This window comes from Pseudochaenichthys georgianus, chromosome 14 (assembly GCF_902827115.2).
Source record: "Pseudochaenichthys georgianus chromosome 14, fPseGeo1.2, whole genome shotgun sequence".
Taxonomy (NCBI): Eukaryota; Metazoa; Chordata; class Actinopteri; order Perciformes; family Channichthyidae; genus Pseudochaenichthys; species Pseudochaenichthys georgianus.
Window position 1 is genome coordinate 532,111 of NC_047516.1, and position 13,637 is coordinate 545,747.

The following is a 13,637-nucleotide window of genomic DNA, read 5'->3' on the forward strand; positions in this document are numbered from 1 at the left end:
TGCACAATTGGTGGCTGACTTTTTTGCCCCACTGTATATATAAAATATGTATATCCTAAACACAATCGACCAGTGTTCGATTTACCCATTTGCTTTCGGGGAGTCCTGTTTGTTGTTGTTGGTGGCAATCATAAAGGCAGACCTGAAAGATGTAAAAATTCCTAGAAAACCCAAACTTTTATTTAATAAAATTGCTTTTTTCACTAAATCATGGACATGGAGCTGCTGTGACGCAAGTCAAATTTCAGACTTGATCTGACAATAAAGTAATATCGTATCGTATATCGTATCGTATCGTAAATCAATGTTTCTTTGATAATTAAAAAGTTTCTTTAATCATAAATAAATGTATGACTAATAACATAATGTAAAATATATATTTCCAATGACAATACATTTAATGTGTAAGATATTTTTTTAAATGCAAAACAATCTGCAAATTATCCGCTAAGGATGCTTGTTGCTCTCAAAATTAGGGTTATAAGAGTTATAAGAATTATAAGCAAAACATTTTAACATGCTGTATTCAAGCTCAAACACATCTGACACCGACATTATAAACAGTAAAGACACTTTAATTACTGACCACAGAACATAATAAAATAAAACCGTACATCCGAGACAGGAAAATATGTTTTAATCCACTTAAACTTAGTCAGATGTGGCCGTAACTCCTGGTCAGTAACAGCTAACAATTATGAGCCACAATTAAATCACTTCTTAAAATGGTTCCAGAAACAGAACGCGTGTATATTACAACTAAATGCTAATTGTAATTAAAGTTCAACAAGTTTTTTTTTTATATTACCAGATGTTATTTGTTTGAGATGAAGCCACATCCATCATATTTACCATTAATGTAATGAAGGTTGGAAAAAAGACATTTCTATACAATATTTACATTCAGTTTTCATGTTATTATGAAAAGAAACAGCCGTCTTAAAGCAATGCAACCAAATACTGTAGCTTTGCAATGAACCAAACCTTCATTAAGGTTATACACTGTTTTGTGTTGGTTGTACTTTGGTAGAGGGGTGAAGCACGGGGCGTGGAAGAAACTACAACATTTTGAACTATTGATTATTTGACCTTTCCTAACAATGGCCTTGGCGACAGGATTAACCTTTAAGTATTTGTTCCTGCGAGCTCAGGTCGAAGTTGTACTCCAGAATCTCGTACAGAGTAGGATTGTACCGGTTGCAGTTTTGACTCACATACTGGTGCATCTCAAAGAGGACTCCTCTGGCTCTGGCTCTGGCTCTGGCTCTGGCTCTGGCTCTGATTTTGGTTCTGGCTCTGGCTCTGGCTCTGCGTGGCCATTCAATGGGACGAGGTCGTTCTTCCAGGTAACTAAACCCTTTGACGTGATGCTCATTCTTTTCTGTGTGCCGTACCATCTCCGGATCACCTGCATGGTTTCTCTGCTTTGCAGATCAAGATCAAAGTTGTACTCCAGAATGCCGTAGACCAGGGGTCTCCAACACGTCGATCGCGAGCTACCGGTAGCTCGCGGGCAGCTTTTCAGTAGCTCGCCGCTCGATGCTCGATTATAGCGTAGTAACGTTGCTTCTTGATTTTAGAATTGTTTCTGTCACACAAATATAAAATTGGTCGGTGACGCAGAGATCAAGGAGCAGACGTGACAGCGGCACAGCGACACCACACACGGAGCAGTCTGCTTTATCCAGCACTACCAACAGCAGATTGACCCGCTCTGAATCAGTCCGCGTCGCTGCGGCTCAGAGACACAGGGAGGGATTTGAGTTTTTGAAAAACACTCGTTATCGTCATGTCAGGTTTTTGGTGGATTTAATCAAGTCTTGGATTGCAGAGTATGAATGTCCTCTTGATATTTTCAGTTGATAAAAACGTGTGTAATGTTTGTGAAGGCAGGAGGAAAGCTTCCGCGATCACCGTCTCCTCCAAACCCCGCCCCCTCCTGAAAATAATGGCTGATCGTGACCCGATAGAAACTTTATTATTCACTTAATCACTGATTGATATAATGAAGCTAACTTAATCTCATACATTCATGGGATTCATGCAACAGTAAGACAGAGAATGTAAGTGTGCACCCACATGCACTATTTTTGTCAACACGAAGAAGAAGAAAAGATGGCTGCACTGTTCAGTGTCAATCCTGTGGAGATGGAGGTTATACATCTCCAAAATCATGTTCAGCTTAAGTCTCAGCAAAACTCATAACATTTCTGGAGCCTTGTAGACTCAGACAACTATAAGAACATTCACCAAGCAGCACTGCACCTGTCTGCTTTATGTGGTTCTGTATACATCCCTTTGTGAAGCAGCTTTTTCTGGCATGAATGAAATCTAAATACAGAACAAGACCGACTGATGAACATGTAAAGGACTCTATTAGAGTGAACCTGAGTGGGTCCAGCAGACACCTCTATGGTGGACTCCATGCAGCGCCAGTCATCTCACTAACTGTAAAAAATAGTGAATGTACTTATTTTACACACGTGCCATAAGATGCTTGCAAGGTGGTGATTAAGGCGATGTATTTACTATGTGGGCCATACTAAGACGTGAAAACATTGTAATTTGCTCTTGGATATTTGTGTGAATCTTCAGTGAAGTACTTACTATGTTGTCCATATTAATATGTTAGAAATTGTCGTTTTCTTGGACCTTGATGTGAAGTTAAGATTTTAGATAAGCTTTAGGTATTGATTTCACACAAAAGTAGCTTAATTCAACTGATGAGTGCTATGGGAATAAATGTAAGCGATGCAAGTAGCTCTTGGCCACTTTCATTTTTTCAAAGTAGCTCTCAGGTGGAGAAAGGTTGGAGACCCCTGCCGTAGACTATCCTGTGGGGCGAGCTACACAACTCTCTGACAAACATGAATATTTCAATCATGGCTCCGTTGGTTAGGGCCGCCAAATCCATCTTTTGGCCTGCCGGGCGTGCGTCTGTGGACCAAAGGTTGAGGCCCAACTGTTTACAAAACGGATGTGAATCCATATCTTCCACCCGGTTCGAATCCAAGCTTGTCTCCTGCAGCGTCTCAACTTCTGGTCCAGTTTGAAAGACGCTGGTCACATCAACCATGTTGTAAACTTCCAGGAACTGAAAGAGACTGTTTAGAAACTCAGTGTTCTGCCTGTCAGGGTGGTTCTGCAGGAACTTCTCTTTAGACATCAGATAACTTAAAAAGTTGCGCTCATGATAATGATCTCGGATGACCAGGTTAAAGTTCATCTCCAGAACTTCCAAAAAGAAACCGCGTACAGTCTTTGACATCATTATACCGAATTTATAAACCTCCCACAACGTGTTGTTGGTGAATAGTTGTAGATCCAGGCTCTTCTTGTTACACGAGCCCACGTTAAAGTCTAAACCTATCTCTCTGCTGCGGGCAAACTTGTCGTTTACTCTGCTAGACTCCAGGATTTGTTTTGAGCGAGGAGCCCTCCTCATCCACAGCTTTTGTTTGAGAGTTTTAACTTTCGTGTGCTCATTTTCTTCTTCAATATACAGATCTGAGACTGCTTTTAGAGTTGTGTGTTTTGGAAGAATCTTAGGCAAAACAGGATTGAAGTTATAAGTCAGAGGCTTCACATGAGAGACAAAAACTTCCTCTCCTTCCTGCTTTACATCCAGAGAAAAACTTGCTTCTGATGAACAACCATCAGACACCATGTGTTCCGATGCTGCCTCCGACTCCAACTGCATTTCCATATCACAGTCAACCGGGCACCGGTAAGACAGGTCACTATCCGGACAAACATCAGCGTTAACATCGTCAAGTCTCAGCGTTTCCCTTCGCTTACTTGCCACAAGCTCTTCCAAGTTATGGTAATCTGGGGCTTTTCGCTTCCTTCGCATCGGCTCCAATGTCTTGATTTCATAAGTCTCCTTTTGGAAAGCCTCTCTATCGTTGGTTCTGAAGCAGGCGTTCTTCCTCCCCAACTGTTTGGGTAGTTGCAAACTGAAAAGATTTGTATCAAACTTTGTGCCGAAGTTTTGCTTAATCAAGTCGTGAACTATCCCGTTGAGCGTTCTGCAAAGAACTCGCGAAAAGTCGAGCAGTTCAAACATCACACCGTTGGTTAGTGGATTTGGGTCGAGTTTGTCTTTGGGTGCGTCTTCTGGTCGTACAAACAGAGACACACCGAGGTCTTCACAGTATGGGTAAGATCTAGCCTTGACTCGTAGTCCTCCTGGTGTCTTCATCATTGACGTGACTTCACTGATCTCCGTCTTCTGAGGTTCTGCTGTCTTCCTGCTGCCATCAGTAAGTACCGAAGTATCAACGATTTTGTTTCTTTAGGGTAGTAGCGTCTGGGCTGCTCATTTGCAGTGATCTTGACTGAAAAGCTTATGTCTGGTAGCGAGCATTTATCTTTATGTCTATGATGAGTTTTCGTCATGATTCTATCCTTCACTACCTTTATTTTATTATGAGCACGCCTCGCGTACTTTTAGTACTGCTGATCATTGTCCAAGTCTACGCTGAGGTCAAAGTTGAAGTCCAGCATTTCAAACAAGAAATAGATCTTGGACTGCGTCACAGTTCTTGCAAATGTGCAAAGCTCCAGCATCACATCGTTTGTGAGCAGCCTCGGATCCAACTTGTCCTTCCTTTCCAACGCTGCATTGAAGTCCAAACTAGCCTTCACTGATTCTGGGAATGGGACGGTGCCTTTCTGCAGCCGAACCCCGTGGTGGATGCGGCGCTGCCAGATGTATTTATCGATGTTCTCCATGCTGACATCAAAAACCAAAATGTAAATCCTCTTTTTGTTTCCTGAACAACATCCTGAGAACTTGGGTCTTTGCAGAGGAAGACAAGACACTTCTTTGGTGTTTTAGAGCATCGTCTGCTGCGCTTTCCAGTCTGTGGGACAGAAAACAGAGTTTGAGTTAGAGACTTTTAAAACCCAAAACTGTTTACACTAGAGATAATATTCGGCCACCGAAAAAGGCCGAAAGGGTTTTAGCACCGAAAAAATATCACCGAATGTCAGAGAGAACAGGGTTACGTTGGTAACCTAACGTGTTGTTGTGATGACGTAATCAAAATGTGGCGACAAGCATGGCGCGCGACCATGTTCGCGGCTGGCTCACAGCCAACATGTCTGCCGCTTGGAGATATTTCAAAATATCAGAGAAAGAGGCGCTGATTGCGATTTGTAAAACGTGTTCAGCTGACATTTCTCGAGGGGGTGTAACTGCAAAGACTTTCACCACTTCGGGATTACTCCACCACTTGAAATCAAAACACCCGGACAAATATGCGGAGTATGATCAAATCACTAGCGCACAGAAAAAAAAGTCCTTCCCCTACCCCGACTCCTTCTGTGGCGGACCTTTTTGAAAAGGTAAAAAAGTTTCCCAATGATGGTCCCAAGACAAAGGGCATTACTCGGAAGTTAATGGTATGTATCGCCATGGATGATCAACCGTTTTCTGTCATACAGGACGTTGGATTTCGTAGGCTTATTGAGCCACGTTATTCCTTGCCTAGCAGACGGCACTTAGCAGACGTGTGCTTACCTGAACTGTACAATGTCGTTGCTAATCACATCCGTGAGCTCTTGGCTACAGATATTACAGCCATCAGCTTCACGACAGACATATGGAGCTCAGACGTTTACAAGCATCACCAGTATGCTCAGTCTAACTGCACAATGGATCGACAAGGATTTTAAACTGCAAAATATTCTGCTGCATTCACAAGAGTTTAGGGGGTCTCATACAGCACAATCCATCTCCTTGGCATTCGCCAATATGTTCGACACATGGCATATCGACCGCCTAAAGTGCACGCAATAGTCAATGATAACGCAAGAAATATGACTGAAGCTATGGAAGAAGGCAATCTGAGTGGAATACGCTGCATGACCCACACTCTGCAATTAGCTGTGAACGAGGGAGTGTTGGCTCAACGCAGCGTAAAAGATCTGTTGGCCGTAAGCAGAAAGATTGTTGGTCAATTCAAACATTCTAAACTGGCTACATACAGCGCAGATCATGATCTCCCCGCATCATTCACTCCAAACCAGTGGATCTTAATGGAGAACATTCTCTCCATTCTTGCCCCATTTGAACAGCTAACTAGAGAGATTAGCTCACCTGACGCATCGGTGGCAGACGTCATCCCTTTACATACGGCTCTAAAGCGTCTTCTAAGGAAAGAGGTTGAAACGGACCGTGGAGTAAAAATTAGGAAAAGTACACTCTTGGAGTCTGTGAACCCACGTTTTGCTGATATCTACTCTGATCCCCTGTACTGTATCGCAACTGTACTTGACCCGCGATATAAAGATCATTATTTCGATGCGGGGAAAAAGCAAAGCGCACGGTGACCGATCGATCGGAGCATCCCTATATATATATATTTCTATTAATCATTTTTGGCCTTTCGGCATTCGGTTTTCGGCCAACTGTTTCCTATTTTCGGTATCGGTTTCGGCCAAGAATTTCCCATTCGGTGCACCCCTATTGTACACCTTAATAATGTAACACTCCTATGTACTAGGTGGCTTTCAATGAGGAGTAGAAGATTATATAAATAGAAAAAACAATATCAAATTAATATAGCCGGCATTTTATTAAACATTCATACAACACTTTCCCAAACCCCTCATCCACCCCAGTGAAACCCAATCTGCTATCATGGACAAAACAACAATAATCGAACTCGGGTAGTCTGTAGTTTCTCTCTCTCTCTCTCTCTGGTAATCCAATGACCATCAGTCCTTTTCCTGGTGAGTAGAATCCTTTAGAATCCTTTTTCTGGTGAGTAGAATCCTTTAGAATCCTTTTGCTGGTGAGTAGAATCCCTTTTCTGGTGAGGAAAAGACAAAAACTGCAGCTCCAAAAACTTCCGTCAGTTCTGCTAGTTCCTGGTTCCCCGCAGTCTCAAACTTAGCACATCATCAAACAATTTGAACACACACAGGGCCCACACTCAGCTGCCACTCATTGAGCCTCATTAACAACCACACCTGGCCTGCTCTTCCTCTCCTCCCTCATATGCAGACTCTGCTGTACCAGCACTGCCCCAAGTGGGAGCTGCTGTTTATTACAGAGTCTAAAACTCACTGCATTATTTAATTGGGTTACACAATTCTCTGTTTTTAGAAGGGCAGGGTATAGAGCAGGGGTCGGCAACAGGCGGACCGCGGTCTGGATCCGGACGCCGACCTATACTGACCCGAGCTATAATCAATACATTAATAGGGGATTTTTCGGCGCCTCCCGCTTTTTTAACGCTGATTTGGGTGACTTGTGTAATTCGTGGAGAACCGAAGAGTTTTCGACTGACGGACAACTTCTCACTTCACAAAAGAAGAAGAAATCTAGACCGCAAAAATAATTAAACAAGCGAGTAACTGTTTTTCCTGGCCAAGGACAGGTTCCTTGAACACAACACGAGGGTAACCTGTCTTCCGTGTCTTCACGTGGTATATGTCTCGTCTGAAAGGAGTGCTGAGCACCGGAACGCCGCTCCAGCCCTTAAAATATTGCATATAAGGATAATAATCCATAAGGAGCCGTACACATGCCGCAGTGTTTGCGTGGCTGTGTCTTTAGTTGTAAACACAGTGGTGCAGTGGAACATATTTTTGGTGGGGCTATTGATAGAGTGAGTAAAACAATTTTTTTGAAATGACCCCTTAAATTAGGACTTCTGGTGATGTAATGGCGCGTTTCCAGTGCAGCGTGGAGCTCGCTTTAATGCTGCGTTCAGACCGGACGCGATGCGAATATTCGCTTCGCTCTAAACGCTCCTATCGCATCGCTCTAGTCGCTCGAGTTTCACCGCAGCTGTCAGCTGTGTTTACTCGCATCATTCAAACAAGACGCGCTGGCTCGGGAGCTACAACAACATGCACATATTTTACCGTGATTAAATTGTAATACACGTTTCTAAATGATGCCGACGTAACAACATACTGATACCGGTTAGTAAAAACCATGAATTAATGCTTTGACAAGTCTGCAGACAGACGGCTGGCGAAAAACCTTTTAGAATGCTTGTTCCCTGAATGGAGCTTGGCTAAGCTAACGCTATATATGCTCCGACCGTACACACTCACAACAACGGCCTACAGACATAAATAAACCAGCGACTGTATTCTCCATGACACAGACAGTCTGTGGTTTGTACTTGTGTCTAGTTTCTGAACAGATCGTATCTGTCCCCGGCTGTTTGAAGAGCAAGCATGTGAAACAAAAGATAGCATTTACCTGTTTGCATCCAGCTAGCCATGTGAGAAGCCTTGTTGATACGTTTTGTCTTTTTCACGAGCCTGCTGTGATATACAAATCGGGTTGGTCCGGTCCAAGGTCTTTAAGTATCAATTTATCTCCCAAACTTCTCCTTTCAAAAGGATTGGAGAGTAGCTCTTGGGGGGACCGAGGTTCCGGCGACTCCACCTGCACACCATTCTCATCCAAATACTGCGTCACCTTGGTTACTCACGAGTCTAAAAAACAAATCACGTCAACGCACGTAAGCAACATGGGCGCCAACGTGAGCGCCCACGTGACCAAAATATTTGACGGCGCTGATTGGCTGAAATTATGTTTCGGCGGCACAGTTTACTATTGAGACTTTTGCAACCTGCTGGTTGCTGCTGTTTGGCTCGGGGGCTCTGCCCCGTAATGATAAACTAATGCCATGGGCAAGGCCAGGCAGGAAACAGGTGACTTATCAGTAACTTTAGACATCGTAACACAATTTTAAACGAGATTGTGTTGTAGATTATACATTTTTGTGATACTAATTGTATGATATTTACCTTGTTCATTAAAAATTAAAATATAAAATATATATATTTTTTTAAATATATTTTTTTTAAATATATTTTTTTTTATTTAATTTTTATTTAAATTTTTTATTTTGTATCTGGCAAGAGGTGGGGCGGCGCCACTATTGGCCGGCCGCCCTATTGGCCGGCGGCGCCCTATTGGCCGGCCGCCACTGCAGTGGTGATCTGTTGTTTCCTAGCATCTGGTTAGCTAGCTATGCTAACGAATTTAAAGAGCTTTTCTACAACCAGGTGGAAGAGAGCTATCTCCTGAGAGGCTCAAATATCCTCAGCTCAGTGAGGTTAAGGCACACCTTGATATGGTCATTATAGTTATTAATGAGACTAAATGAAAAACTGGTATACAATAATATATGACAGTAACAAAAAAGTTGTTAAAAATAACAAGAATAGAGTTTAGAAGGGGAGTGATTTGTAAAATATCCAAAAAGAAAAATATGCTTACAGTTCTGTTTCATATGGATGTTGAGAGATGTATCCATAGATCTCTTAATGTTGCTCTCAAAGTGTACCAGATTGATGCTTTTAACTTCAATATTTTAAGCAAAGGTTGAGTTCAATAATTTGTACGACCCTCGGAGGATGTTGTAAAAATTGAAAGGAAAAAGGTTCCCCACCCCTGCTGTAAATAATAATAAAAACCCTTGATTTTTAACTTAAAGGTGGGGTAGGTAAGTTTCAGAAACCGGCTCGAGATACACTTTTTGTTATATTCCATGGAATGCTCTTAACATCCCGATAGCAATGAATAGCTTAAGTGCTTTGACAAAAAATCCATAAAAAAAAATGTCATCTGTAGAAGCCGTAATACTGTAAAAAGTACAACTTGACTCCATGTCAGCCCAGATTTACAAACTCCTGGCAGGACAAGCTCAAGCTCAATTCTCACACTGAATTTAAAAAAAGTGAGTGGGGGACTGCAATATAAGAGGGAAAGAAAGAGAAACTTTGAAACTGTTCAATTGTTATGATGTGTAAAGACTGATATTGTTCTATAATTGTCTGAAACTAAGTCATGATGTGAAACGGTTAACAAAGAAAAAGGGACACTCAAAATGCTGCTACACTTTATTTTATTTATCTAAAATTAAGCACTTTTAAGATGCACATATTTTCAAAAGCTATTTTATTTATTTTCTCTATTTTATTTGTAAATGCAGCCCGAGAGGAACATTACACATATCCACAGTATTTAATGTTAATTGACAATAAATATTGTTGTTTTTGAATTGTACTTTCTTTATTTGATTGGCAGTCAGTTGTTGATTACGCAGACGTTGATAAAGCTCAATATATATCACACTAATTCATGAAGCAAGTTAGATATTTTGATGTTCCGGACCTTTGCATGGGGACATTTTCTCTAACTGGACCTCGTTGAATTTTAGTTGAAGACCCCTGGTATAGAGGATATAAAAGAGTAAATAGTATATGCAACATAAAAGGGGTATACATCATGTAAGAGTTGGACATATTAATATTAATTTAAGATGCAACTCAGCAATGTGTAACATTTTTAAAATTGTAAATCTCTAAGAAACATGAATCCATTCGAAAGATTTTACAAGTGTGTAAAGGATTCGAACATTATGGTAGTTAATCACGATCATAAGATCTGATAAATTGTTCAGGCAATTTTTGAACTTTTAAAGACCCAATAAATTATGAAGAATTGTCAAAACCTCTCGAAAAAAACAAATGAAGAAGCCATGACCTTTAGCTTAAGTAGTACACCATAGAAACTTTTGACAGGGGACAATTTCTATCGTAATTGCATTTTTCGGTGATTAACCTCTTAATTTGTTAATCCATAATTCCATTTTTATGTAAAAATTGGAGAATTTAAGTTAGCCGCTAATGGTAGCCACCAGAGTTATTGCAGCTTCCGGTCTTGGCTATGCGGCAGTCTCACACACACACATTACCAAATAAGGAATAGGTAGGAGTTCCCCTTGATTCCATTGGCTCTGACGGTTAAAAAGAGATGTCAATCAGCAAAATCGAGCAAGGATGGCCAGAGATAGGTCAAATCCACCCAAATGACCCCAGAAGTGGGTTTTTTGCTAAATCTCTCTAAAAAGGTCAAATTTAACTTGTTTTGCATCAATCTTGATACAGGGTACTTATTATATGTTGTAGTTTGGATTCCTAAAGCTTTTAGTCTACCATCCCATCATTCAAGTGTGGTTTTCACTGTAAGTACTTACATTTTTTTACTGTGTTCAATCTGAATTTACTTTAAAATAAAAACATCTATATTGATTCTGACACTTCTACATTCAACTCACAGGTTTATCATTACTTTGAGAAAAAAGATTATTAATTTAACCCTTTTAGAAGGGGAGATATGGTCATTTGTTCTGGGAATGTCATTTTCAAGCCTGAGACCTGAAAAACAGGCTCAGGGCTTAACAGGTTAATGGAAAACAGTCTGACCTGTTGATCCAACAAAAGGGTGTACCCCAAGGATCAACTCTGGGCCCACTTCTGTTCTCTATTTACATAAATGATTTTTCTTCTTGTCTCATTAATTGTTGTACTCACCTTTATGCTGATGACACTGTCATATATACATCCAAATCAGATTTCTCACAAATTTAGATCTCTCTTCAATCGGATTTTAATATCTTACAGGACTGGCTATCACACAATAAACTACTGCTTAACAAAACAAAATCTTATACCATGGTCTTTGGTACCAGGCAGAAGCTCAAATCCAAACCTAATGTAGTAATAACATGTAAGGATGTTACTTCTCTGCATAAAGTTGATAGCTTTAAATATCTTGGTGTATGGCTAGATTATGAACTTTCATTTAAACTACATATAAAGCATGTAATACAAAAAGTCAATTACGGAATCTGTGTTTTACACCGCTTTACGCTTACATTGCTTTACGCTCAGTGTCCGAAAGAGAATTGCTTCTCAACTTATTCTTCCGATTATGGACTATTGTGATGTTGTCTACCAAAATGCACATAAATCAGATCTTGCTCCACTCAACATAGCCTACAACAGACTATGCAGATGTGTTCTTGGTTGTCCTTTTCGTACACATCACTGCACAATGTATAACCAACTTAAATGGCCTTCTTTAAATGTAAGAAGACACACGCATTGGCTTCAGCTGATATTTAAATGCATTTATCTTAACTATCCCCCTTATTTAAAGCAGTATTTTGTACCCTACTCACCAAATCATCAAGTTAGACATTCTGTTCAGATGTATTTCTCTGTCCTCTGCAAAAACATGGATTGGCAGAAGAGCGTTCATTTTCAAAGCCCCAACAGACTGGAATACTTTACCTGCTGCCATTAGATCTCTTGCATCATTGGGTATGTTTAAACATGCATTGTTATCTCACTTTCAACTGGTCTGCACTTATTATTAACTGATATTGATGAAACTGATTTGCTCGACTGTCTCAAATTGTAATGATTGTGTGCATTGCTTGAATTCCACTTAACAGACTGTATGTGGTTTGTCTTGTGTGTCATGTTTTGCATTTTGTCTTTTTGTTTATGTATGTCTGTAAGTTGTTGCTATCTTCGGGACCCCCTTGAAAACGAGATGGTGCATCTCAAGGGGTTCATCCCAATGAATACACATGTCTATATATAAAAGGGGTCCGTTTTCTGCTAATTTTGAGGGTCTCACTTGTGTTTTTGGTTTGTCATACATACATTTATTTTAGTGCAGGGAAACGATTAACATTTGTTCTTAATGTCAATTAATCGCATGATTGTTCTACAAAAAATTCTAGTGAAAAAAGTAGTGTATATATATGGACTTTTATTGTAATTGTACTGCTATATGAACACAAGTGCAGTAACATATTAATTCATTAATGCTTTAATTAAGTGAGTACTTCTACTTTTACTCAAGTACAAGATCTGAGTCCTTCTTCCACCTCTGCTACTTGGCAATTTTCTGATTTTCATTTTTGACGGTTTTCACCCGATGTAACTTGAACGCACCAAAATGGCAGCTCGGTGCAAACCATGGATGTATAATAAGAACGCTGCAAACACAACTTCTTCTCCAATAAAGGCTCAAATCCACAAAGTTAAAATCATATACCCGGCGGTCTGTGCGTGAAAAATATGATAGATAGTTAGACATTGTGTCTTAATTTGAAAAGCGTGCATCATAATGTAAGCATCCTTTTAAAGCACAGCTAAGATTAAAACAGCAGCATTTACAAACTGAGGCTGAACAAGAGGACTTACCGAACAGCGGAGCACCAGCCGGATCACCGGGGCATCACCGGGGGATCACCGGGGTCAGAAAGTCTCCGGTTGTTCCGTTTGTTTGGCCTGAAATTCTGTGGAGCCGCTGCAGCACCGTGAAACTCCACCTTAAAGGGACGCCTTCATGGACGCGTCGGAAATTTCGCTTTTACAGTCATTTCATTTAAACTGAGGAGGTAGAAGTACTCAGATCTGCTTCTAAGGTAAAAGTAGAAGTACTCAGATCATTAGCTACAGCACTCCTTGTCGATTCTATTTTACTACAATACATTTGAATTAGTTGATTACTACAGTACTTTGTTTATTTCATAGCAAGAGGAGAGTTAAATGCTTTCCAATAGAATACTACATTATTATTATATATTTGTTTCTAAATTAGGCTATATGTTTTATTTGTATTTCTCTTTTTTTAGTCATGTGTTTGAACATAAATAGTTATTGTGATATATGCATAATATCTAATGCATTTATTGAGTCATTACAAATGCTGAAGATGAATAAACGTTTGATTTAACAGTTAAAAACTGGAGGTATTATCACCTCAGCAACGATGTCTGCATGCTTTTTCACGCCGTCAG

At 40.3% G+C, this 13,637-nt stretch overlaps 1 protein-coding gene across 2 annotated transcripts; it reads right to left on the minus strand.

Moving 5' to 3' along the window:
- Positions 1–615: 615 nt before the first annotated feature.
- Positions 616–13,130, minus strand: LOC117458358 (uncharacterized). 2 transcript variants are annotated; one of them, XM_034098778.2, is made up of 2 exons: positions 13,039–13,130; positions 616–4,865 (listed from the first exon to the last, which is right to left on the minus strand). In XM_034098778.2, the coding sequence occupies exon 2, from the start codon at positions 4,202–4,204 to the stop codon at positions 2,795–2,797; it is 1,410 nt and encodes a 469-aa protein (XP_033954669.1). In that variant the 5' UTR covers positions 4,205–4,865; positions 13,039–13,130; the 3' UTR covers positions 616–2,794. The 2 variants fall into 2 exon arrangements, with proteins under 2 accessions (XP_033954669.1, XP_071061526.1); XM_071205425.1 differs by lacking the exon at positions 13,039–13,130 and adding an exon at positions 8,225–8,597.
- Positions 13,131–13,637: the final 507 nt, after the last annotated feature.